We start from the raw sequence: 26,144 nt of genomic DNA, 5'->3' as shown, positions 1-26,144 counted from the left end.
AATACAATACACAGTTTGGAAGGTAGAGCAGTAATTTATTACAGTTTAATCTGAGACTGGATTTCATCGACTTGACAGTTTTAGCTCTTGAGAATCAATAAAAGCTGGAAATAACATCACATCTTGAACAGTACAATAGACTAACTCTAAAAATAGTCTAGAGTGGACTGATGTTACAAAAAACAGAGACCAAAAAACATCTCGCTGTTCTAAGAAGTGTGATGGAAATAATGTGAAAATACTGAGGTGATAATATTGGGGCTGCAAGTAAAGCTCTCTTGCTTGATGTAATGTTCTCTATATCATGTTATTGATTTCGGATGACGTAGTCTGCTAATGTTTCAGACTTTTCGTTTGTTTTACAAAAGACTAATCGGTGTCAGGAAATGCAGCAGTTTTTATGCTATGACTGATTATTAACAGCATACTAAGCATACAGTCGACTGGAATATTAGTCAATTGTTTATTAAATTTCTTGAAATTTAAATATCATGCTTGAACATGTACTTTTCCTGAAAGCATTAAAAAAGTTTTCCCTAAAGTTTTTACCATATTTTCTGTTATGCTGTAGCATTACCACCTACAGTTGAAGTCAAAAGTTTACATACACCTTGCAGAATTTGCAAAATGTTAATTTTATCAAAATAAGAGGGATCATACAAAATACACATTATTTTTATATAGTTCTGACCTGAATAAGATATTTCACATAAAATACATTTGCGTATAGTCTACAAGAAAATAATAGTTGAATTTATAAAAATGATCCCGTTCAGTGGTTTGTTACCTGAGTGATCCACAGCTGTGTGTGTGTGTGTGTGTGTGTGTGTGTGTGTGTGTGTGTGTGTGTGTGTGTGCGTTTTAAGTAATAGTTGTTCATGAGTCCCTTGTTTGTCCTGAACAGTTAAACTGCCTGCTGTTCTTTAGAAAAGTTTAAAACCAAATTCTTTGGTTTTTCAGCATTTTTGTGTTTTTGAACCCTTTTCAACCATGACTGTATGACTTTAAGATCCATCTTTTCACACTGAGGACAACTGAGGGACTCATATGCAACTATTACAGAAGGTTCAAAAGTTCACTGATGTTTCAGAAGGAAACACAATGCATTAAGAGCCTAGGGATGAAAACTTTTTGAATTTGAAGATCATATATATATATATATATATATATATATATATATATATATATATATATATATATATATATATATATATATATAAAGCAAAATAAGAAAAATGTACACATCTTCATTCTGTTTAAAAACCAAAAATTCTTAAAAATATCGTCTTTGGAAGCTTTGGAACGACACATACAATATATTTATTTTCCATTGAACATGTTTATTGTTTTAAAATACCTTTAGAAAGCCTAAGTTCCTTTAAAACACTAAACCCCCTAAACTCTTAACACACACGTAATGAGACACCGACAGCAGCAACCGAAATGAACTGCAGTGAGCTTAGAAGACAACAAAAGATGCGCATCTGTTCACTGATTTCATCTGAGGAAAGGCGAGAGAGAGAGTTGCTCGTGCAGGGAGCTTGTTGAGCGTTCACTTCACCTCCCACATGTAACGTGGCAGCCAGCGATGGCAAAGCTCCTCAACAAGTGAAGCGTGTTGTCTTCAGTTCCCTGAACAATCGCGACATGATTGCGGTGAGCGCGGAGAGCCCCGTGGATCAGTACCGGACGCTGGCGTATGACACCGCGCTGAGTACTTTACTCGCTGTGCTGGTGTACGTGGTGGTGAAGGTGAGTCTGGACGGGATCCGGCAGTGGCGGGCTCGGATCTCGGTTCTGATCGTGGGTTCGGGTCCGATCGGGCTGACCGCGGCTCTGGTCGCTGTCCGCTCCGGCAAGGTGCTGAAACTGACGCTTCTGGATGAGCGCTACCGGAGCGCGCTGCTCTGCAGACCGCAGCAGATCGCGCTGGACCCCCGCAGCGTCCGCTTCCTCCTGGATCTGGGGGTGGATTTTGACAACATGGAAGGCTGCTGGCACAACGAGCATTTCTTCACCAAGATCGGAGTGTTTCAGGAGTATTTGTTGAGCATCCTGGAGCAGAAGAAGCAAAAGGTTGACGTGAAAGTCCATTTGGGTACAAAGGTGCGTGCGAGTTCTACTGCGTTGCTTCCAAATAAACCAGAACCACGTGTTAAAGTTACTACATAGTTATTTTCACCATACATTTGTTCGAACCTATAGTCATTTATTCAAAATTATATTAAGATGCATAAAAACGTATAGCTGTGATTTAGAACATGGGAACTGTGTTCTACCTGGTTAGCTGGTAGACAATTCTGGAGCTACGATCTGATCATGTCAGGTTATGGTGATCCAGCTGGTTTTTGGAACACCATCTAATAGTAACTATCTACTCACCAGTTTGGATCATCTAAAAACAGTTTTGTTCCAGCTAACAACCAGCTTAAACTAACTAATGGCCAGCTAATCAGTCTAACAATCAGCCTGGATAAGCAAATAATCTGGGCCATTTAATAACCAGCTTGCACCCACTAATAACACATTTGGCTAATAGACAACTTAAACTAGCAGTTATTAACCAGTTAATAACCAACATACACTAATTGTTAACCAGTTTTAATCAACAAATGACCAGCCAAGCTTAAACGATCTAACAACCGGCATAGATCAGCAAATGACCATTTGGGCCATTTAATAACCAACTTGCACTAACTAATAACAAGTTTGGCTAATAGACAACTTCAACTAGCTAATGACCAGCTGAAACAGTCTAACGACCATCTTGAACCAGTTAATAATCAACAAACACCAGCTTAAACAGTCTAACGACCAGCTTGGACAAGTTAATAACTGGCATACACTAACTAATAACCAGTTTGAATCAGCAAATGACCAGCCTAAACTAGCTAATAAGTAGGTAATGACAATCTTAAATGATCTAACTACCAGCATGCATCCACAAATGACCAGTTGGACCAGTTAAAAACCAACTTACACCAACTAAAAACAAGTTTGACCCAGCTAATAACCTGGTTAAACTATCTAACAAACTGCTTATGGCCAGCTTAAACAATCTAACAATCAACTTCAACTAGATAATGACCAACTTAAGCAGTCAAACAAGCAGCCTGGACCAGTTAATAACTAACATACACCAACTAATAACCAGCTGGAATCGGTAAATGTCCAGATTAAACTAGCTAATGACCAATTAATGGGAAGCCTAAATGATCTAACAACCAGCATGGATCAACAAATGACCAAATGGACCAGTAATTACCAATTTACACCAACTAATAACCAGTTTGGCCCAGCTAATGACCAGCTTGAATTGTCAACTTCAACTAATGGCCAGCCTAAACAGTCTAACAATCTGCTTAGACCAGTTAATAACCAACAAACACCAACTTTTAGCCAGTTTCAATAAGCAAACAACCAGCCTAAACTAGCTTACCAGCCTAAACCAGCTAATGACAAGCTTAAATGATCTAACAACCAGCATGGATCCGCAAACAACCAGTTGGACCAGTTAATAACCAACTTACACCAACCAAGAACCACTTTGGCCCAGCTATTAACCAGCTTGAACTAGCTAATAACTAGCTTTGACCATTTAATAACCAACTAATAACTAGTTTGGCTAATAGCCAACTTCAGCAAGCTAATGACAAGCTTAAACAGTCTACAACCAGTTTGGACCACTTAATACCCAACATACACCAACTAATAACCAGTGTGAATTGGCAAATAACCAGCCTAAACCAGCTAATGACAATCTTAAACAATCTAACAACCAGCATGGATAAGCAAATAACCAGTTGGACCAGTTAATAACCAACTTACATCAACTTATGACCAGTTTGGCCCAGCAAATAACCCACTTAAAGTAGCTAATGACCAGTTTAAACAATCTATTGACTAGCCTGGGACAGAAAATAACCAGCTTTGACCAGTCAGTAACCAACTTGCAACAACTAATAACCAGTTTGGATAATAGCCAACTTAGAATAGCTATTGACCAGCTTAAACAGTCTAAACACCTGCTTGGACTAGTTAAAATCCAACATGCACCAACAACAAATAAGCAGTTTGGAAGAGCTAACCAACTTAAAGTAGCCAATGACCAGCTTAAACAATCTATTGACCAGTCTGGATCAGCAAATAATCAGCTTTGACCACTTAATAACCAATCTGCACCAATTAATGTGCAGTTTAGACCAGCAATATTTTGTTATTAATATACTATACTATACTATACTATACTATACTATACTATACTATACTATACTATACTATAAACTGTCAACAAAATTAGTCAGTGTGGTGTAACCATCATGCATGAAGTCATTTTGTTTTCGTGACTTAAATCGGACCCCAGTAGATCCTGTGTCAGAGCCAGTGTCTTAATTTTTTTTTTATAATTTGACCTTTTTTTTGACAAGCCAATATTTTAAGTTTTCAAATGGTACAACACTGACAAAACAATGATATTCATAATTTAGAAATGTCAACAAGAAAAAAAATGAATTATCATGTTCATGTTTATCATTTTTAAAATAATGATGTGTACAGACATGTTTTAAAGGTGTAAATAAAATATGATATTACCTATATTTGTATACTTATATTCTTAATAAATAAATAAATAAATATATACACAATGGTGCATGGCTGGCTTTAGAAACTAAATATAATTGAAGTGCTTCTTCCAATAGATTTGCTGAGCAGAGACACTGTCCTTATGGTTCAGTCTGTGTTAACTCAGCAGACAGAGTCGAGTCATAGCCAAGGAGCTCAATAAAGCTGCTGTCCGCTTGCAGAAAAATGTCCTTCAGCAATTCAAATCTTTGGACACGTGTTTTCTGCTCACAGGTATGGCTGGCTCCTTGCATTTCTCTAAAGATTGAAAATGTCATCCTTTTTTATGTAGAGCAGCAATTGCCTCAGGAATAAGATACAAGCACCACTGAATTTGAGACAGCATTTTGGGCCAGTCTGACAGATGGCTCTGACATACAGGAAATTACTGTGATGGCCGTTTTTCAAACTGTTTCATTAAATACACATTTAGTGCCAACTAACTAATTGCCTGATGTCTTTCATATAATGAACAGGTGATTATGTTTAACAGGTGCAGTGAGAAAGCGTTCATAAAGCTACAGACAGCTACAAACCACTGAGGATTTCTCTCTCTCTCTCTCTCTCTCTCTCTCTCTCTCTCTCTCTCTCTCTCTCTCTCTCTCTCTCTCTCTCTCTCTCTCTCTCTCTCTCTTTCACTCCTATTTTGGTCTTTGTGAAGGCCAGCAGTATTTTATTGTTTGCTATAAAAGTACTCTTTCTTTTGTGGGTTGCAGCATGCTGAAAGGGATTTATTTTCAGTCAAGACAGACATTTCTTTGGGACATTTTGGGCATCTTATCTTGACCGTGTTCTTCTCAGGGCCAAACAATTTGTCACAGAGCCAAATATTTTTTTTCTTTTTTGTAGAAATCAATATCTTTTGGTATTTATTCTGCCTGAGATACTACCTTAGAGTAGCATTCTAGCATAGTGTCTATACTATTTCCACATATTTAATTTTTTTTTTTTTTCTTTTTTTTTACAATAAATGTAATTAGAAGTCCACAAATGTAACTGAATTCCATTCATTTTTCAAAATGATAATTACATTCTGTTGCAGTATGTCAGACGCAGTCGTGTACTGTGAGTTAAGTGTTCCAGTTTGTGTAAATGGATTTCTCTGGCCTTGGACTCTCAGGCCTGTCTATTTATGCCACCTCTCTGATGTATCTAGACGCTCACATCCAATAAACCAAACCAGACTTGAGTTTCATTTCATTTAGAGCTATTCTGGGTGACAAGCTGTCAGTCTGGTTTAACGAAAATGTCCTTCTGCTCGGAGAAGCACACACTGTCAGTGACAAATAAGAGTCTTTACTTGTCGCTGGCTATGCAAATCAATGATTGTTGCTTTGAAGACCCTTATACAGGTTAAACGTGGTTTGTTTTTGAAACTGGATCTGGTTTTTAAAATACTTTTTTTATTTTTGACATTTTTAAATTGATTCACTATTCATACTACACCGGCTGAGTCGGTTTACTGAGAAGAACTGGCTCATGATGGCCATTTGTTCAAGAATTGGAGCGGATGCACTATGTTTTGATTCAGTACAAAAAACTGATTCAGAGCCGTGTTTAGGGAATCAGACTGTTCTGACCATGCTGTATGCTTTTGACTTTCTCAAACGAACTATAAAATATTTTGCCAGTTGAATGTTGTTGTTTCATTTCAAACAACCATCTCTGATTGTTTTATGATTGACCTGAAAGAACTGGTTCAAAATAGTTATTGGTTCGCTTTGAAAGCTTTTGATTAACTATAAAGAATAGTCTCAAAAAGTCATGCATTTGGGAATCAGACTCCGCTGAATCACTGAAAATAACTGTTTTGTGGGTAATTTGTTTGGAAATACAACTATTCGGCACGCTGCATGTTTAATTCACTAAAAAGACCTGGTTCATAATCATTTGTTCAAGAATCGAATCATATTGACCGTGTTTTGGATTTATCTAAAAGAACTGGTTGGTGAGAGTCAATTTTTCAAGAAACTGTGTACACTGTGTGCTTTTAATGCCATCTGTTTGGTAAAATAAGATTAATTTGTGCAGAAATTTGGATGTACTGTGTTTTTGAATCACTGAAAATAACTGTCTCATAAATAATTTGTTTGGAAACCTGACTATTTGACTCACTATGTGTTTCGATTCACTAAAAAGAACTGATTCAGAGTCATGTTTAGGGAATCAGACTGTTCTGACCATGCTGTATGTTTCTGACTTTCTCAAACGAACTATAAAATAAGAGTAATTTGTTTAAGAATTCGTTTATATTTTGCCAGTTGAATGCTGTTTCATTTCAAACAACCATCTCTGATTGTTTTATGATTGACCTGAAAGAACTGGTTGAAAATAGTTATTGGTTTGCTTTGAAGGCTTTTGATTCACTACAAAGAATGGTCTAAAAAAATCATGCATCAGACTCCACTGAATAACTGAAAATAACTGTTTTGTGGGTAATTTGTAATGTTGTGGCTCAAAGAGTCATACATTCGGGAATCAGACTACTAGAAATAACAGGCCCACAGATGCACTGTATGTTTTCGTTCACTAAAAAGAACTGGTTAAGAATTAGTTGTTTATAAATCAGACCAAACTGATCGTGCTGCATATTTTTGATTCATTTGATTGGGAATCTTACTGCACTTTTCCCATTAAATGTTCTTGATTCAGTAAAAGAATCGTATTGCTGGCCTAAATGTTTTCTCTTGCTCTGATCATGTAGTTTAGTGAGTTGCAGTTGTTAAGTAATTGAATAGACTTGAATAGACATACTTTGTATTATGATTCAACTGAAAGAACTGGTTCAGAGGAGTCCTTAGTTTGCGAAACGAACTATATTGGTTGTGCTATCCGTTTTTGATTTACTACAAAGAACTGGCTCAAAGAATTATAGATTTGGGAATCAGACACCACTAGTTGTATGTTTTTGAATCACTAAAAATAACAGGCCCACAGTTGCACTATAGGTTTTGATTCACTAAAAATAACTGTTTCAGTATCATTTGTTCACGAATCAGACTATACTGACCGTGCTACATGTTTTTGCTTCATTTTATCAGGAATCTTACTGCACTTATCTCGTTAAATGTTTTTAAATCAGTGAAAGAACCGTATTGCTAACCTACATGTTTTCTCTTGCTGTGATCCTGTAGTTTAGTGAGGAGTACCTAAGAAAGATGCAGAGAGGTGAATGGCCGCGGGTGATTGTAGTGGCTGACGGTTCGTGTGGAGACTCCTGCTCTGTGCTGGGCATCAGCGCCGATTACATCGTAGAATCATGTCGCGCTTACGGCGCCAATGCCACTATAGAAAGACTGGACCAGAGACAGGTGAGTTACTTACATGCTTCTATGCAAGTCTTTTAAAAGTCTTTTTAGAAAGCCCGTGAAATAAAAAAAGAGTTGCAAAGGCGTATTCTGTGTGAACGGCCCCTTACAGTGCATATGCATTTTTCTTTCTTTCTCTTTAAATCACTATACCATTATATCTCAATAGCAACCTTTCTTTTTTTCCTCTTCCCATGCTGTTCATCTCAGCAATCTCTCATTTGTGTTCTTGAATATGAATGGAGCATTAGTCCGAGCGCTCTGCTGATTCACTTTATGAATATGAGTGAGGAAATTAAGCCATTTTGAATAATAATAGAGTCTATTTCTGCCAGCAATAAATATGATGATGCAGGTGAGGCGGAGAGAAGCGGCAACCTCCATCATTAGCTGCAACGGCACATGTTATGAGGAACAGTCATTCTGTCTATTAGATTGTTCTGACACAGATTTAGAATGACAGTTTGTATAATTGATTTTTTTGCTTTTTCTTTAGTTAATGGGTTTTTGTGTTTGAACAGATGGTATGGGGGTTTAGCTAACTCAGATAACCAAGGTCAGCTATCGTCCCCGACTGCTGTTTTGTTAGTCTGTGTTACGTATAAAGTAATTCATCAAACAAGCTTCAGCAACCTTGATAAGGTTCAGCGATAAGCAGGGTTTCAGTCTAATTAGTGCAATTGAAAGCTGGCTCTGAATATTGAGGATTCTTGACTATCAGTACCAGTTGTTACCAGTTTTCACTCTTTCTGTCAGCCTTAAAGGGACAGTTCACCCAAAGATTTACATTTTGTGATCTTTAACTCACCCTTGTTTCGTTCCAACATAAAAGAAGACAACAGAAGATATTCTGAAGAACGTTGGTGACCAAACAGTTTTAGTTCCCATTGACAAAAAATATAATGGAAGTCAATGGGAAGCTGAAACCAATGTTCTTCAAATTATAATTTCATATTTTGATATTGCTCATAACTTGTGGAGAGAAATCACACAGACACTGGACAAAGATGCAATTTTCTTTTGCGCATGACTTTAATATACTTTAAAAGGCAATGAGTTTGGCATAAAGTGAAAACAAAAATTATATTTTGGGTTTTAGAATTAAACAGGTCATCCTCAACTGATTTTACACATTAATCCAAAACAACACATTGTATGTTTTCACTGATTTCATACCAACTACATACATTTTCAACATAAAAGTCTGTTTCTTTCATTTAGGAATATTCAGTAGTCAGTGTATGTTTGTTCAGGCAGGAGACAAATAAGAAATCCTTACAGGCCAGAACATGACCTGACTGGATTGTACTGTACTGATGCTTCTGCCACTATTATTGAATTGTTTCAGAAAATAGTGCCTGCTGGGACATTTTGCTCCCTATTAGAAATCTGTTTAGTCCAATGAAATTTCCTGTCCTCATTTGTGACCCTGGACCACAAAACCAGTCATAAGGTTAAATTTTACAAAACTGAGATGTATACATCATATGAAAGCTCAATAAATAAGCTTTCTATTGATGTATGGTTTGTTAGGATAGGGCAAAATTTGAGTTTGTTAGGATAGGGCAAATACATCTATTTGAAAATCTGGAATCTGAGGGTGCAAAAAATCAAAATACTGAGAAAATCACCTTTAAAGTTGTCCAAATTAAGTTCTTAGCAATGCATATTACTAATCAAAAATTACATTTTGATATATTTATAGTAGGAATTTTACAAAAAAATCTTCATGGAAAATGATCTTTACTGAATTTCCTAATGATTTTTGACATAAAAGAAAAATCAATAATTTTGACCCAAACAATTGTTACATTTCTGTCAATTTATGTCTTAGTCATGTCATGTATTTGGTTTCTCCCATTGTCTTCCCCCGTTAATCTGTCTGCTTTGGTTTAGTCCTCGTTTGTGTAATCACCGTCACCTGTGTTTGATTTATCAGTCATCTATGTCACCTGTGTCTTATTATTAGTCTGTCCTTAAAAGTCTGTCTGTGAGTTCAGTTCCCTGTCGGTCCTTTTGTGTGAATAGATGTGTGTGATGTTCCTGACTTGTTCCTGCCTTGTTCCAGTCGAAGATTTATATTAAATATATTGTATTTTGTAATTCCTGTCGTCCGTCTCGTCAACTCCTGCACGCACCCGTAACATAAGGACCGACCAACTACAGTTTACCTGGCGTCTTTCCCTGCGTTTATTTTTTCGTTTTTGTATCAGTGTTTGTTTTATATTTTTTTCCCTCATGGATGACCCCAACGTTGCCATCATTCTCCTGAAGCAGGGGAGACGCTCTCTCGAGGACCACACCAGAGACTTTCTGTCCCTCGTTCCATCAACTCACTACCCGGACAGCTGCTTGTGCACGTTCTTCCACCACGGACTTAATGACAATATCAAGACGCAGCTGTCCGGGGAGGGTCCTCGAGAGAGCTTTGCCGGATTCGTCGAGTGGGTGCTGGCGTCCAATGGATCTTCCTGGACTGTCGATTTCATCGAGGAGGACGTCAGCCCCGCTCACAACCCAGAGAGCAGCCAACCATCGCCCCGACATGCAGAGCTGGAACCCGAGCGCACCGCGGATGCAGGACTAGAGCCGCGAGCGACAGAGCCAGAGTCCTCTCCGGCTGATCAGGTGCGTGAGTCGGATTCTACATCTCTGACGGTGGATTGCGACGTGGAGCTAGGGAGGGAAATGGAGAGCCCTGCCCACTGCAACTCCGCTGGGGGTGAGCTGGATATCTCTGGGGACTTAATTGACTTTGTTTCTGAGACTGTGGATATTGACACGCCGGATTTAATAGACTTTTTCTCTGAGCCACTGACGCGCATTGACTTCCCTCCCACCCGCCCTCATCTGTCCGAATCTGCCTGGTTCCCGCTGGTTCCGCCCAGCCGCCCTGAGTCCCCGCTGGTTCCGCCCAGCCGCCCTGAGTCCCCGCTGGTTCCGCCCAGCCGCCCTGAGTTCCCGCTGGTTCCGCCCAGCTGTCCTAAGTTCCCCAAGTCAGCAGTCAGTCCCCGTGCTCACCCTCAGCCCACCATCTCTGCAGTGGGCTCGCCGCAGGGATGCCTGCTCACTTCAGTGGCAAGGCTGGAGGTTCCCTCAGCTCCGCCTCCAGCCTCCGAATCCAGACCTCCACCTCGGTCCTCCGACCCTGCGGCTCCACCACGGCTCTCAGCGCCCTCCTCTCCACCGTCGCCCGTCGGTCCACCAGCTCCACCGGGCTCCATCGTCTTTCCGGCTCCGCCCTGGTCAGTCGTCACCCCATCGGATCCTCAGGACTCTGCTCCTCCGGCTGCGCCTCGTCACGCCGTCCCACCGGCTCCTTGGGACTCCTCCTTCCTGCGGGCACAGCCTCCATCCTCTGTCGCTCCGGCTCCGCCGCGGATCTCCGGGACTCCGTCTCCGCCTCGGCCGCCAGAGCCCGTTCCGCCTTGGCCCTCCGGATCCGCGGTGTCGCCCTGGATCTTCGGCTCTCCATCTCCGCCTCGGGTTCCTCTGCCAGCTGCTCTGCCTCTGTCGGTCGGCCCCACGGAGTCGGCGGTCCGTCCTCCACCATGGCTCCTCCCTCCGTCGGCTCCTCCGTGGGCCGTCATCCTGGCTGCGATCTGGGTCCTGTTCTCCTGCTTCAGGTCCCTCCTGTGTCTTCCCTGGCTCCTCCCTCCGTCGTCGCCCCCATGGACTGTCTTTTTTGCCCGTTGGACTTGTGTTCTGGTCCTCCTCCGGGGGTTGCGTCCTCCGCCGGAGCCCCCTCCCTTATTGACTCTATTTTCCTGGTTTTCCGCCCCTCTCGTTTTTTCGTTTTTTCTACGGCGCGAGGACGCGCCTTTCTGGAGGGGGGCGTAATGTTACATTTCTGTCAGTTTATGTCTTAGTCATGTCATGTATTTGGTTTCTCCCATTGTCTTCCCCCGTTAATCTGTCTGCTTTGGTTTAGTCCTCGTTTGTGTAATCACCGTCACCTGTGTTTGATTTATCAGTCATCTATGTCACCTGTGTCTTATTATTAGTCTGTCCTTAAAAGTCTGTCTGTGAGTTCAGTTCCCTGTCGGTCCTTTTGTGTGAATAGATGTGTGTGATGTTCCTGCCTTGTTCCAGTCGAAGATTTATATTAAATATATTGTATTTTGTAATTCCTGTCGTCCGTCTCGTCAACTCCTGCACGCACCCGTAACAACAATGTATTTTTGGCTATTGCTACAAACATACCCCAGCGACTTAAGACTGGTTTTGTGGTCCAGGGTCACATTTCATCACAGTAAATTCACCAGTTTGGGCCCAGATGGGGAATAAAAGAGGCAATTCAGCTTTTTTTTCGCCCCTCTGCGTTAATTAATTTGCCAATCAAAATTAAACGGCCATGAATAAGTTGAATAAGTCAAGGTTGACTTCACAGCTGTGTTTTTTGTTTAGTGATATTTGTTCAAGAGTCCCTTGTTTGTCCTGAACAGTCAAACTGCCCACTGTTCTTCAGAAAAATAATTTAGGTCCCAAAAATTATTTGGTTTTTCACCATTTTTTGTGTATTTGAACCCTTTCCAACAATGACTGTATGATTTTGAGCTCCATCTTTTCACACTGAGGACAACTGAGGGACTCATATGCAACTATTACAGAAGGTTCAAACACTCACTGATGCTCCAGAAGGAAAAGAGCAGGGGGTGAAAACTTTTGAACCAAATTAACGTGGACATTTTTCTTATTTTGCCTAAATATTATATATTTTTTCATTTAGTACTGCCCTACAGAAGATACTTACATGTTCCCCAGAAGACAAAATAATTAAAATTTACCCTGATATTCAAATTCAAAAAGTTTTCACCCCCCAGCTCTTAATGCATCGTCTTTCCTTCTGGAGCATCAGTGAGTGTTTGATCTTTCTGTAATAGCTGCATATGAGTCCCTCAGTTGTCCTCAGTGTGAAAAGATGGAGCTCAAAATCATACAGTCATTGTTGAAAAGGGTTCAAAAATGTTGAAAAAAAAAAAGAATTTGTGGGACCTGAAGGATTTTTCTGAAGAACAGCAGGCTGTTTAACTGTTCAGGACAAACAAGAGACTCATGAACAACTATCACTAAACAAAAAAAATCATTCAGGTAACAGTATTAAGAATCAAGCATATGTAAACTTAAGTCATTTTCAAAAATTAAAGGTCAGTCAATTATAGGTCAGTACTAAATAAAAAATAACATGCATTTGGTATGAGCCCTCTTATTTTGGTCAAATAATTAACATTTTGTAGAATTCTGCAAGGTGTACGTAAACTTTTGACTTCAACTGTATTACTGGTACTGCTCTAGTCGTACTGAAATCTCTTGATTCTTAAGCAAGAAAATAATGATTTGGTCTGTTTCTGTTTTCTAGGTCCCCACACCAGAGATCCGTGCACATAGTTTGTATTTTGATCTGTCAGCGTATGGGATAGACACTGCAAAGGAACCACGCAGCTCCTCCCAGCCGGCAGCGAAGCCCGGATTCCACCTGAAGATCCACGGAACGTTCCGGAACCGCTACATGGCTCTGGCCTGCACTTCAGACGCAGACTCCAAAATGATGCATTTCCTGCGCCACACAGCCAACTCTTCAGTAAGACATCTCAATCCCAGCATGCATCTGTTTGATTCATGAACTCAACTGACCCTTTGCAAACACCCACCCCCTTTGTTACTGTTGCTATGTCTGTCAAGTTATGGCACTCTCACGCCACACATAATGTTCTCACGCAGTGAAAAATACATCACAGAGCAAAGAGAGGAAACTGACAACGTGCCGACAAACAAGACAGAACATTTTAAAAAGTTAGATTCAATTCCTAAACTTTAAAGGATTAATTCGCTTAAAAAAAGTTGGAAAGAGTTGGAGCTCATCGCTAAAGATGAATGGGCAAAAATACCAGTGGAGACATGCAAAAAGCTGGTCAACAATTATAGGAAGCGTTTGATTGCTGTAATAGCCAATAAAGGCTTTTCTATTGATTATTGAGAAGGGTATGACTAATTTTAGACATGGCACTTTTTGTTCAAATGTAAATAAAAGAGAGAGAGAGTTTTTTGGTCATATCACCCTATTTCACACCTCTCTGGGTTACTTGAAAAAGAAAAAAAAAACGGGACAAACAAGGCTAACTAGCAAAACGAGTTTGATTAATGAAGAAACAGAAAAGAGGAAAAAAAAACCCCTCAGAAACATGTGGTTGAGTGGTTGAAAATAGGGTTGCCACCCGTCCCTTAAAATACGGAATCGTCCCGTATTTGAGAATGAAATTGCGCGTCCCGTTTTGAATCAATACGGGACGGGTTTTGTCCCGTATTTTTTATAATTTTTTTTTTTAAAGCAGCGCCTCATACAAATAATCACTGCGGTAAAGCCAGCCGCGGTTCAGAAAAACACGGTCAAGCCAGCCGCGATTGATTTTAAGTGAGCACGCATATTACAGTGATTACGGTAGTTTCAGAAACAACACAGAGAGAACGGGCTTGCAGAGCGCTTTTCATTTAGACGCCCAGGACTGAGAGATAATACAACAAAATGCTCATGAATTTTTACTTACTTATTTATTTGCATTTCTACTTTAATGTCCGTTTTATTTATTGGTGTACTTGACGGTTCTTTTCTGAGAAATGGGACATTATTAGACTTTAGAGTCTAATAAGTAGAAAAAACAGTTCTTATTCAGGACGGCCCATATTATATGCAAAACTCATATGAAACCTTTTTACTGCAGCATTTTTGAGATATGGGACATTATTACATTTTAACGGGGTCTATAGACCCCATTTCTAAAAAGTAGAAAAAAAACAATGATCAGTTCTTATTCAGGACGTCCCATATTATATGCACAACTCACAACCCCCCCCAAATGTGTCCCTTATTTTGGGGTATTAAAAGTGGTAACCCTAGTTGAAAAAGAAAACAATAAAGAGCTAAAGAAAGAAGCAGTGACAAAGAGACAAAATATATCAAGACACAGTTGTCACAGGAAATGTATTTCACAGAGACACATGCTGTTACCTGGTTACAGTCACTATGTGTGTGTGTGTGTGTGTGTGTGTGTGTGTGTGTGTGTGTGTGGAGGGAGTGTGCATGTAATAATATGTTAGAGACTTAAATTATTTCCTCTCTGTTCACACAGATCATGAAAAACATCTTCCACCAGTCGTTCAACGCGTATAAGACAGACATCGAGCCGCGTCTGAGTGAACTCACCCTGCACCACATGCAGTGCAGCCGCAAGCTGTTCGAGATCATGCTGTCCTACAGACGCGTCAGCGCCGCTTACATCGAAGGAGACAATGTCGCTGTGACTGTGGAAGGAGAAGCTGCGCGAGTGCTCAACTTTGACACCGGTGAGCACAGACACTGTTCAACATCACCTGAATGCTTCTAGGTCAGGTTACTTCCTTAAGGGCTGTTCACACAAAACAGAATACATTGTGCTTTCCAATGTAAACATGCAGTAAATGGAGCTATTTGACTGTTGAGTTCAAGTCTTGTGGGTTTTTTTCTTTCCTCCTGTTCAACTGCTTTGCGTCTCACTTTTTTAACTGTAAAAACACATTCTGTGTGAATGTCCCTTTATACGTGTTTTTATGGATATTCATATTTAAAACTATACATATATAGTTGAGGTCAAAAGTTTACATACGCCTTGCAGAATCTGCAAAATGTTAATTATTTTAGCAAAATAAGAAGGATCATACAAAATGCATGTTATTTTTTTTTTAGTTCCGACCTGAATAAGATATTTCACATAAAAGACATTTACATACTGTATAGTCCACAAGAGAAAACAGTTGAATTCATAGAAGTGACCCAGTTTGTCCATGTATAAAAAACTGTACCAAAATGTGACCTTTGGTCAAATTAAAATATGTATTTTTGTTTCTAAAAATAATTTTTATTTCTGCTGACATTTCTGTTTAACCCTGTTATGCTGTGACATTTTCCACTTGAAAATATTTTTATATTCATATGTGACCCTGGACCACAAAACCAGTCTCAAGTAGCTATTTGTAGCAAAAGCCAAAAATACACTGTATGGGTCAAAATGAGCGATTTCTCTTTTATGCCAAAAATCATTAGGATATTAAGTAAAGATCATGTTCCATGAAGATATTTTGTAAGTTTCCTACCTTAAATATATCAAAACTTAATTTTTTATTAGTAATATGAATTTCTAAGAAATTAATTAGGAAAACTTTCAAGGTGATTTTCTCAATTTTCTCAGATTTTCCAGATTTGTATCTCGGCCAAATACTGACCTATTCTAACAAACCATACATCAGTGGAAAGCTTATTTATTTATTCATGTATAAATCTCAGTTTCACAAAATGTACCCTTATGCTTCAGGATCACATATTTTTAAATAATAATACTCATTTATGTTTTTGTCATTTTAATATTTTTATCTGTCAAGCTAAATAGTTAAACTTGTCTTGGGGAGTCACCAAGCCTGCATTTATTTGATTCAAAGTACAGCAAAAACAGTACAATTTTGAAATATTTTTACTATTTAAAATAGCTGTTTTCTATTTGAATATATTTCAAAATGTAATTTATTCCTGGGATCAAACCTGAATTTTCAGCATCATTACTTCAGTCTTCAGTGTCACATGATTCTTCAGAAATCATTCTAATATTCTGATTTGCAGTTCAAGAAACATTTTTATTATTATTATTATCATCAATATTTAAAACAGTTGAGTACATTTTTTTCAGGTTTCTTTAAAGAATTAGAAAGATCCAAAGATCAGCATTTATCTGAAACAAATTATACCATTCAAAAGCTTGGGGTTAGTATAATTGTTATTTTTTCTGAGAAAGAATTTATAGAAATTAATACTTTGATTTAGCAAGGATGCTTTAAATTGATCAAAAGACATTTATAATGTTACAAATGATTTCTATTTCAGATAAATGCTGTTCTTCTGAACTTTCTATTCATCAAAAGAAACCTGAAAAATTCTACTCATCTGTATTCAACATTATAATAAGAACAATAAATGTTTTTTGAGCAGCAAATCAGAATGTTATAATAATTTCTGAAGGATCATGTGACTGGAGTAACAATAAATTCAGGAATAATCACAGGAATAAATTACATTTTAAAATATATTCATTTTAAAATAGTGTATATATATATATATATATATATATATATATATATATATATACACATTAGTTTTAAAATAGAAAACAGTTATTTTAAATAATAAAAATATTTCAGAATTTTACTCTTTTTGCTGTACTTTAGATCACAGAAATACAGCCTTGGTGAGCAGAAGAGACATCTTTCTGTTCAAAAACTTTTGACTGGTAGTGTATTTTTGTGTATTTGACACTGTCAGTAATCTATGATATAAATATGTCTTTGTTGATTCTGTGAAGGTTGTGGTGTGAATCTGGGCATGAGAGGACTGGAGTCACTGGGAATGTTCATCTACAGAACGGCCACAGCACTGGACCAGAATGACGTGTTTGAGGCGCTCTCGGCCAAAATCCAGCACTCCAGACACGTGGCAGAGACTTTCAGGAAAAGCGGACTGGCCTCGGCCGTGTTTGAATGACCCTTAGTCTGTTTGTGCGACAGAGAAAGTGTGTGTGTGTGTGTGTGTGTGTGTGTGTGTGTGTGTGTGTGTGTGTGTGCGTGCTATAAACTTACAACACATAACACTTACTAATTCTGATCTATTTTGTGATCGTTTTTGGAATGTTGAATATTCAGTGCACATTGGAGTGACCCAAATTTATGTTTTAGTATTTAATTTGTGGAAACAAAAGTGAATTGGTGTACTTTGATGGTAAAAGTGGTACATTGTGTTTTTGAGTAGATCAAACATCTTGACAAAAATGTTGACCGATGGGTGACCGATCCAGCCTAAAATGACCACAAAGTATAAAAGCCACTACATTAGATAAAACATATCAAAGCAAGTGTCTTATTTAGTGTGATGTTAGCCTTAAAGGAATAGTTCACCCAAAAAATGAAAATTTCCTGAATATTTACTCACCCTCAGGCCATCCAAGATGTAGATAAATTTGTTTCTTCATCAGATTTGGAGAAATATAGCATTACATCACTTACTCAGCAATGGAAGTGAATGGGTGCCGTCAGGATGACGGTCCAAAACAGCTAATAAAAACATTGCAATAATCCACAAGTAATCCACACCACTTCAGTCCATCAGTTAGCATCTTGTAAAGAGAAAAACTGCATGTTTGTAAGAAACAAATCCATTATAAAGACATTTTATACTAAAATAGTCCATAATTCATAATATCAAATCAAATCAAAATTGATTTGTTAAGCACCTTCAAAAACACAGCGTGTACCAAAGTGCTGTACCACTCCATGAACATAATAAAAAACATAGATATTGATAATAATAATAATATAGAAACACAGATAAAACGCAGTGAAATAAGATAAAACAGAATAAAATACAAAAATCGACAAAAAGAAAATAAAAAATATAGGAAAGCAGATAGAAGTAGATCAAAACTAATTTGAATTAATAGTCCTTACTCAGCCGTAAAAGCCTCGTCAAACACTCTAACAGAGGTAGACAGTCTGAATATTGCTTTCTCAGATTTGGAGAAATATAGCATTACATCACTTGCTCAGCAATGGAAGTGAATGGGTGCCGTCAGGATGACGGTCCAAAACAGCTAATAAAAACATTGCAATAATCCACAAGTAATCCACACCACTTCAGTCCATCAGTTAGCATCTTGTAAAGAGAAAAACTGCATGTTTGTAAGAAACAAATCCATTATAAAGACATTTTATACTAAAATAGTCCATAATTCATAATATCAAATCAAATCAAAATTGATTTGTTAAGCACCTTAAAAAACACAGCGTGTACCAAAGTGCTGTACCACTCCATGAACATAATAAAAAACATAGATATTGATAATAATAATAATATAGAAACACAGATAAAACGCAGTGAAATAAGATAAAACAGAATGAAATACAAAAATCGACAAAAATAAAATGAAAATATAGGAAAGCAGATAGAAGTAGATCAAAACTAATTTGAATTAAGAGTCCTTACTCAGCCGTAAAAGCCTCGTCAAACAGATAAGTCTTTAGACGGATTTTAAACACGCTCACAGAGGTAGACAGTCTGAATATTGCTTTCTCAGATATGGAGAAATATAGCATTACATCACTTGCTCACCAATGGAAGTGAATGGGTGCCGTCAGAATTAGAGTCCAAACAGCTGATAAAAACAAAACAGTAATCCACAAGTAATTCACACTACTCCAGTACATCAATTACCATCTGTGTGTTTGTAAGAAACTGTTGCTTCTGACTAAATTATCCATAATCCATAAAAGTCATCTGCTGTCGTCCTCTCACATTAAAATTCACCCACATATTAGTTTTGAACTGTTTTCGCTTGTAAACAGTGCTTTATTTGTGCATATTTCTTTCCTGATTCAGACCCAATTACTTTTTTAACTGGATATAGCAATATTATGAATTATAGCCTGGTATTTTAGTTAAAAATGTTTTAATAATGGATTTGTTTCTTATGAATAGAAAGCTACAAGAGTTTTTCTCTTTACTGGATGCTAATTGATGGATTGAAGTGGTGTGGATTATTTGTGCATGTTTTCATTAGCTGTTTTGGACTGTCATCCTGACGGCACCCATTCGCATCTATTGCTGAGCAAGTGATGTAATGCTATTTCTCCAAATTGGATTAAGAAACAAATTCATCTACATCTCGGATGGCTTGAGGGTGAGTCAAATATTCAGGAAATTTTCATTTTGGTTGCTATTCCTTTCATCTGAGCTCACCAACACTGAGCAAATGCCCTCCACTTTAGTTTATTGTCAGAAATGTTTTCTCATAGATTTTCAGTGGCTGTGAATATGGACACCTGTTCAGTTAATAAAACTCGCTTTTGACGTCAATCATGCTTTTGCCCAGCAGACTCTGCTGCTATAGGACAAACAAGTTAGGCATAAGTTGCTGCACTATGAAATAGATCCTAGCAAAAATGAATAGGGACCAGCAGTAGTTTTTAAAGGTGGGATTTTGAGCATGTTTTCTGCGAATCACAAACAGACGGCATCACTTGAATGAATTTGATCAACAATCAAACGAAAGGAATGACTCATCAGATCAGTAGAAATTAAGTGCCTGCCAGAAATTACATTCAGTTCTGTAATACTACATACGCAAATAAAGATGTCTATTTATTTTGTGATATTTGTTAATAAAATTAAGTGTTTGACTTTACGTGACTTAAGTGTACTTCTGTGCATTCTTTTTTTATTCATCTATCACCTGTCAAAAGTCAGGCAATGGTGACCTCTAGTGGACAAACAGATAAATATGAAGTATTGTACCTTAGGGTCTTGAGGAAAATGCAGGGGGTTCATGAGCTGATGAAAAACTAATAATTACATTAAAACTAAAAAATGTAGAGGATATTTTAATTTCAATTTTTATTGAATGTGGGGTGGTATTTTAGTATTACATATATACTACTATAATGTTTGTTATTATTTTGAAGTAGGTTTTATTGTTTTATATTTAAGATTTAATTTTAGAATTCAGTAAATTTCGTTTTGTTTTTCAGTTTTAGCTTTTTTTCAACTACTCATTAATTTATTTTAGCTAATTGCCAAGACAACATTTCTAATTTTCATTTAGTTTGCATTTTAATATTTAATTTAATATTTATCTTATATATATTTTTCAGGCTTATTGCAATAAAAATAATAATAAACTTTAGTTACCAATTATGACACTGCAACATAAACTTAACATTTTAGAGTGTGTGGACTGTATTTAAATATACTTTTATTGCATATCTGTGTGTGTGTGTGTGTGTGTGTGTGTGTATACACACACACACACACACACACACACACACACACACACACATACATGCATGACAGATGAAACGTAATATAGCTATAATATAACGTAATATTGACTGGTAGTGTGAATGTATGAATATATATATATATATATATATATATATATATATATATATATATATATATACACACACACACACACATACACATACAGTACATATATACATTAATACATTCACAGTACCAGTCAAATGCAAGATGTTATATTATGTTTCATCTTTCAACCTTTCATATGTATTCATTTTAAATGCAGATAATTTAGTAATTTATTGTAATTTATAATTTAGTGTAGTTAATATTTTATTAATTATAATTTTCTTCCTATATGTGACCATGGACCACAAAACCAGTCTTAAATCGCACAGGTATATTCAAAATTAAAATTCAAAATCAGTAATTCTAATAATTCAAAAATAATTAGGATATTAATTATTGATGTTCCATGAAGATATTTTGTAAACTTCCTACCATAAATATATAAAAACTTAATTTTTCATTAGTTATATGCAGTTTCGATTTTTTTTTTTTTTTTTTTTTTTTTTTGCCATTCTCAGCTTCCAGATTTTCAAATAGCTGTATCTTGGCCAAATATTGTTCTATCCTAACAAACTACACATCGATGGAAATCTAATTTGTTTGTATACATCTCAAGAAATCTCAGAAAACAGACCCTTATGACTGGTTTTGTGGTCCAGGGTCACATATCTGTTCTTAATGAATAACAGTGTATACACAAATGTATCTATTTATACTAATGACCAGTGTTGGGTGAGTTACGCAAAAAAAGTTGATTACCGATTACTGCATTTAAAAAGTAATCAGATTACTAATTAGTTTACTTAACTTTTCAAGTTATCAAACCTAAAAAATACACTACAAAGTGAAACTCATAGTTCTTTCAGTAATTTAATATTGACTGAAAAATTACATAATTATCAAAACAGAAACTTAAACGATCACTTGCATTTTTTCCCTGATAACAGCGAAAAGAACTTAAAATGTTCCGCCATTTTCGATCATACAGATAACTTACCCATCCTTGGGATCTAGACAAATCATACAAAATCGTACGAGTGAGGCTGTACATATTCGTACAAATTAGCCACCTCATAAAACACATACGAACTGGTTGTGAGATAGCATTGTTGAATCCATGAAGGGTATATTTTTTTAGTATACACTTGCAATATCAACAAAACATTGTGCTTTTGTAAAATTTTAAACTTAGCGAATACTTGACACACAGACATGAGAAATATATCTAAAGAAACCTAAGTCATATCTATATATCTTCTATAATAACGCAATCTGAATGAAACCAACGCAAGGTCCAGTCTTTCCTGTCTTAGCTCATAATTCATGAAATAATTTTTTTTTGAGAAAAATTTTTCAGGATTTTTCTCCACATATAGTGGACTTCTATGGTGCCCCGAGATTGAATTTCCAAAACGCAGTTTAAATGCAGCTTCAAAGGGCTTCAAAATTTTCTACCAAAAATGACAATTTATATACTTTTTAAACGGAAATGCTCGTCTTGTCCAGCTCTGCTTGTACTCTGTGTATTCCGGTTCATGACAGTTAGGGTATGTCAAAAAACTCCCATTTTCTCCTCCAACTTCAAATCACCCTACATCTCTGTTTTACCTTGTTTTTGAGAAGGGCATTTGATCTTCTTTGGACATTCACTTTGTAAACACTGCGCCGGTACTTCTACAGCGATGTTTAAAGTATGCGGAGAAAATAAATTTGTTTTCAACATATCCTAACAGTCTAAAACCAGAATACGAGTTCACGCAGAGATAGACAAGATAAGCATTTGAGGTAAAAAGTATATTAATTGTATTTTTTGGGGAAAATAAGCCATCGTTTTGTTAGATAAGACCCTTCTTCCTCGGCTGCGATCGTTTCAAGCCCTTTGAAGCTGCATTTTGGAAGTTCAAACTCGGGGCACCATAGAAGTCCACTATATGGAGAGAAATCCTGAAATGTTTTCCTTAAAAAACATCATTTCTTTGATGTACACCTTGAATGTCAAGGGGGAGTTTTTCCAAACTATAATGCCAGACTAAAATGTATGAAATCGAGTGCAACATTCTGAAATATGACAGGCAAGCTTTCATTTCATCTAAAAGTTTCATCATTTTAACTCGCATTTTCCAGTGATTTTAAAATGCATGTTCCGTCATATTTTTTTTTTTTTAACACTGCATTTGTAACTTAAGTTACGTAATTTTATTGACATTAGTAACTTGTAAACAAATTACATATATTTAAAATGTAACACATTACATTACTGCATTATCAGGAAACGTTATTAGAATGCAATAACGCGTTATACCTCTGTTTATGACATGTTAATGACGTTGTAACAATTCCTATCCTCATTGTTGATTATAAAAAAGCATACTTTTTATTTACATTAAGTATATGCAAACTGATTTTCTATTAACTTTACAGTTCCATTACAGTAATTAATTTCCCCCAGTATTATCAATATCACTGAATCTTAAGCATCCTTCATAATTTGCTTAACTTGCGATTCAGCATGTCTTTAAACCCAGAAGCTGGATTTTCCAAGTTAAAGCCGACCTCAAACTCAGGCTTCTTTCCGAGGGCCAGCACAGCAACGGTTATGGCCAAAGCAGCGGTGAGGCCCCAGATCTGATGGATGTTCCCTGTGCTGGGGTCAGTGTACATGAAACTATGGGTCGGTCCAAAGACATTGGGCACAGGATAACCCGAATGATCCGCCTCTTTAGTGAAAAACTCCAGGGGAAGAGTGAACACCTCGCTCACCTCGTCTGTGTTTGGACTGGCTTTGAAAGAGTCCTCGATGAAAGCCACAACTGGAGTGATCAGAAGACCAGTCTGTGGAAACGTTTTGAGCTGGTTTAGTCAGCAAACGTAGACAATTCAATAGGGGCAAAAAACAAACAAAAGAGTATTGTATCTTGGTTCACTAAATTCTTATTTAGTAGTTAGTATGCATTTTATTAAAAATATTTTTTTTTTAAATTAAATATTATAAATATATTCAGATAAAATATATATTTATTATAATCAATATACATTATATTAATTGATTAAAATGCAAGCAGACACCAGAGTGTATTTAGTGAGCTATATAGTAATATTAATAAGGCATTTTTGAAATGTACAGTAATAAAATTACAATAATTATAATACATTTAATTAAGAATTAGCTGATAATACACTATACTATATACTATACACTATATATATACTATACTATATCTATACTAATATGTTTTATTCCTGTGATTAAATTACTCCCGTCTTCAGTGTCACATAATCCTTCAGAAATGATTCTAATATTTGCTGCTCAAAAACAATTTCTTATTATTATCAATGCTGAAAACAATTGTGGTGCTTTAATTTTTTGCAGAAATGTCATACTTTGATATTTGACGAATAAAAAGTTCACATGCACAGCATTTATTAGAAATGAATTTTATTTTTAAACAATTAGAAAATGCCATTACTTTGACTTTTGACCAATTTAAGGATTTTTTAAAAACAAATTATACTAACTCTTTGAACGGTATCGTATAACAACATTAAACTTATTTATTAAAATACACATAGGCGCCAGAAATAAGCATGCATGTGTTCTATATAATTAATTTTAATTATAAATTACTTTATTTATCTTTAATTATATAATTATTTAATATTATTATTTAATATTTATATTACATACACTACCAGTCAAAAGTTTTTGAACAGTAAGATTTGTAAAGTTTTTAAAGAAGCCTCTTCTGCTCACCAAGCCTGCATTCATTTGATTCAAAGTACAGCAAAAAAAACTTTATTTTGAAATATTTTTAATAATTTGTTACAAATATGCATGTTTTGTAATTATGTACAGTACATAACGCATTATAAAAGTACAAATAAATGTATATTATTATTAATATATATTTAAAAACAACCTTGTTTATGACGGGGAAGAATTTGCAGATGACCTCCACTTTCTTACGAGGAAGGCCGATCTCCTCCTCTGCCTCTCTCAGAGCGGTGTGAACTTCATCTCGGTCACCGGACTCAGACTTTCCTCCCGGGAAACACACTTCACCTGCGTGCTGCTTCAGCTGCCCAACACATCCATTATTATTAACTTCTGAATACATCTTGTCATGCTATAAATAGCCTACATTTTGCATGACACTTTGTGTACATTTGTGACAAAGGGTTCAGAAGAAGCGCTTCTGAAACCCAAACAGCAGGTTTCTTACGTGAATGGAGCGGACGGTCAGTAAGAGCCGCAGCTGTCCGTCTCTCACCAGCAGAGGGATGAGCACTGACGCTTTGGGAATAGCAGGTAACTTTAATTGGGGAAATTCCTCACCGCTGTCGTATTTCTTTAAGGACGCGATAGTTTTCTCCTTCAGACCCATCGCGGCGGTTCTGAGCTCCTATCTATCCTATAGACTTTCATAATACTCGCTTCCGCTTATCCCAGCCCTTCCCATAATGCTCCTCTGGGCTCTTAGCTCTGCTCTAGATCATTGTGTGAACACGTTTGTTGATAAACCATAAACAGACAGTTCAGTACAGAAATAGAACAAGCTGTTAGAGGAGTTAAACTTGTATTGTGACAGTAGGGGCGGGGCTAAGCGGCTCGGAAATTGTCTCTGATTGGCCAGAGAAGTTCGTGCCATTTAAAGTGACATTGCTAATGTACAATAACCCAATTCTGTCACTTTTCACTAACCCTCATTACATTTTTATACGGGTCATTCCTGGTATCCAGTAACATTTTGGCTCTGTAATTCTTGAAAAAAAAAAAAAAAAAAAGATAAATGTGACCCTGGACCACAAAAATTAGTCATGAGGGTCAATTTTCTGAAATTGAGATTTATAAATTATCTGAAAACTGAATAAATAACCTTTCCATTGACGTATTGTTTGATAGGATAGGATATTTGGCCGTGATACAACTATTTGAAAATCTGAAACCTGAAGGTGCAAAAAAGTCAAAATATTGAGACAATCGCCTTTAGTTGTCCAAATGAAGTTCATAGCAATGCATATTACTAATCAAAAATTAAGTTTTGATATATTTAGGGTAGAAATATCTTAATGGAACATGATCTTTACTTAATATCCTAATGATTTTTGGCATAAAAGAAAAATGTATAATTTTGACCCATACAATGTATTTTAAGCTATTGCTACAAACATGCCTGTGCTACTTAAGACTGGTTTTGTGGTCCAGGGTCACATATATTCTTCATGTTTTTAGCATTCTGCCAAAATAGTGAATGCTTAAAGTCCCCATGAAATCTAAA

At 36.7% G+C, this 26,144-nt stretch overlaps 2 protein-coding genes across 2 annotated transcripts; one reads left to right on the top strand and one right to left on the bottom strand.

The window, feature by feature from the left end:
* Positions 1-1,408: 1,408 nt before the first annotated feature.
* LOC141302081 (uncharacterized) lies at positions 1,409-18,372 on the top strand. The gene is made up of 5 exons (XM_073832274.1): positions 1,409-2,106; positions 7,758-7,934; positions 13,291-13,512; positions 15,059-15,272; positions 17,315-18,372. The coding sequence occupies exons 1-5, from the start codon at positions 1,648-1,650 to the stop codon at positions 17,491-17,493; spliced, it is 1,251 nt and encodes a 416-aa protein (XP_073688375.1). The 5' UTR covers positions 1,409-1,647; the 3' UTR covers positions 17,494-18,372.
* A 3,352-nt stretch (positions 18,373-21,724) lies between these two features.
* On the bottom strand, positions 21,725-25,407 carry nudt7 (nudix (nucleoside diphosphate linked moiety X)-type motif 7). Its single transcript, XM_073831991.1, has 3 exons — positions 25,089-25,407; positions 24,786-24,944; positions 21,725-23,700 (listed from the first exon to the last, which is right to left on the bottom strand). The coding sequence occupies exons 1-3, from the start codon at positions 25,248-25,250 to the stop codon at positions 23,350-23,352; spliced, it is 672 nt and encodes a 223-aa protein (XP_073688092.1). The 5' UTR covers positions 25,251-25,407; the 3' UTR covers positions 21,725-23,349.
* Between the last annotated feature and the right edge of the window lie 737 nt (positions 25,408-26,144).

This window comes from Garra rufa, chromosome 25 (genome assembly GCF_049309525.1).
Source record: "Garra rufa chromosome 25, GarRuf1.0, whole genome shotgun sequence".
Classification (NCBI taxonomy): domain Eukaryota; kingdom Metazoa; phylum Chordata; class Actinopteri; order Cypriniformes; family Cyprinidae; genus Garra; species Garra rufa.
Note: the sequence above shows the minus strand (reverse complement) of the source record. Positions and strands in the feature narration are given on the sequence as shown.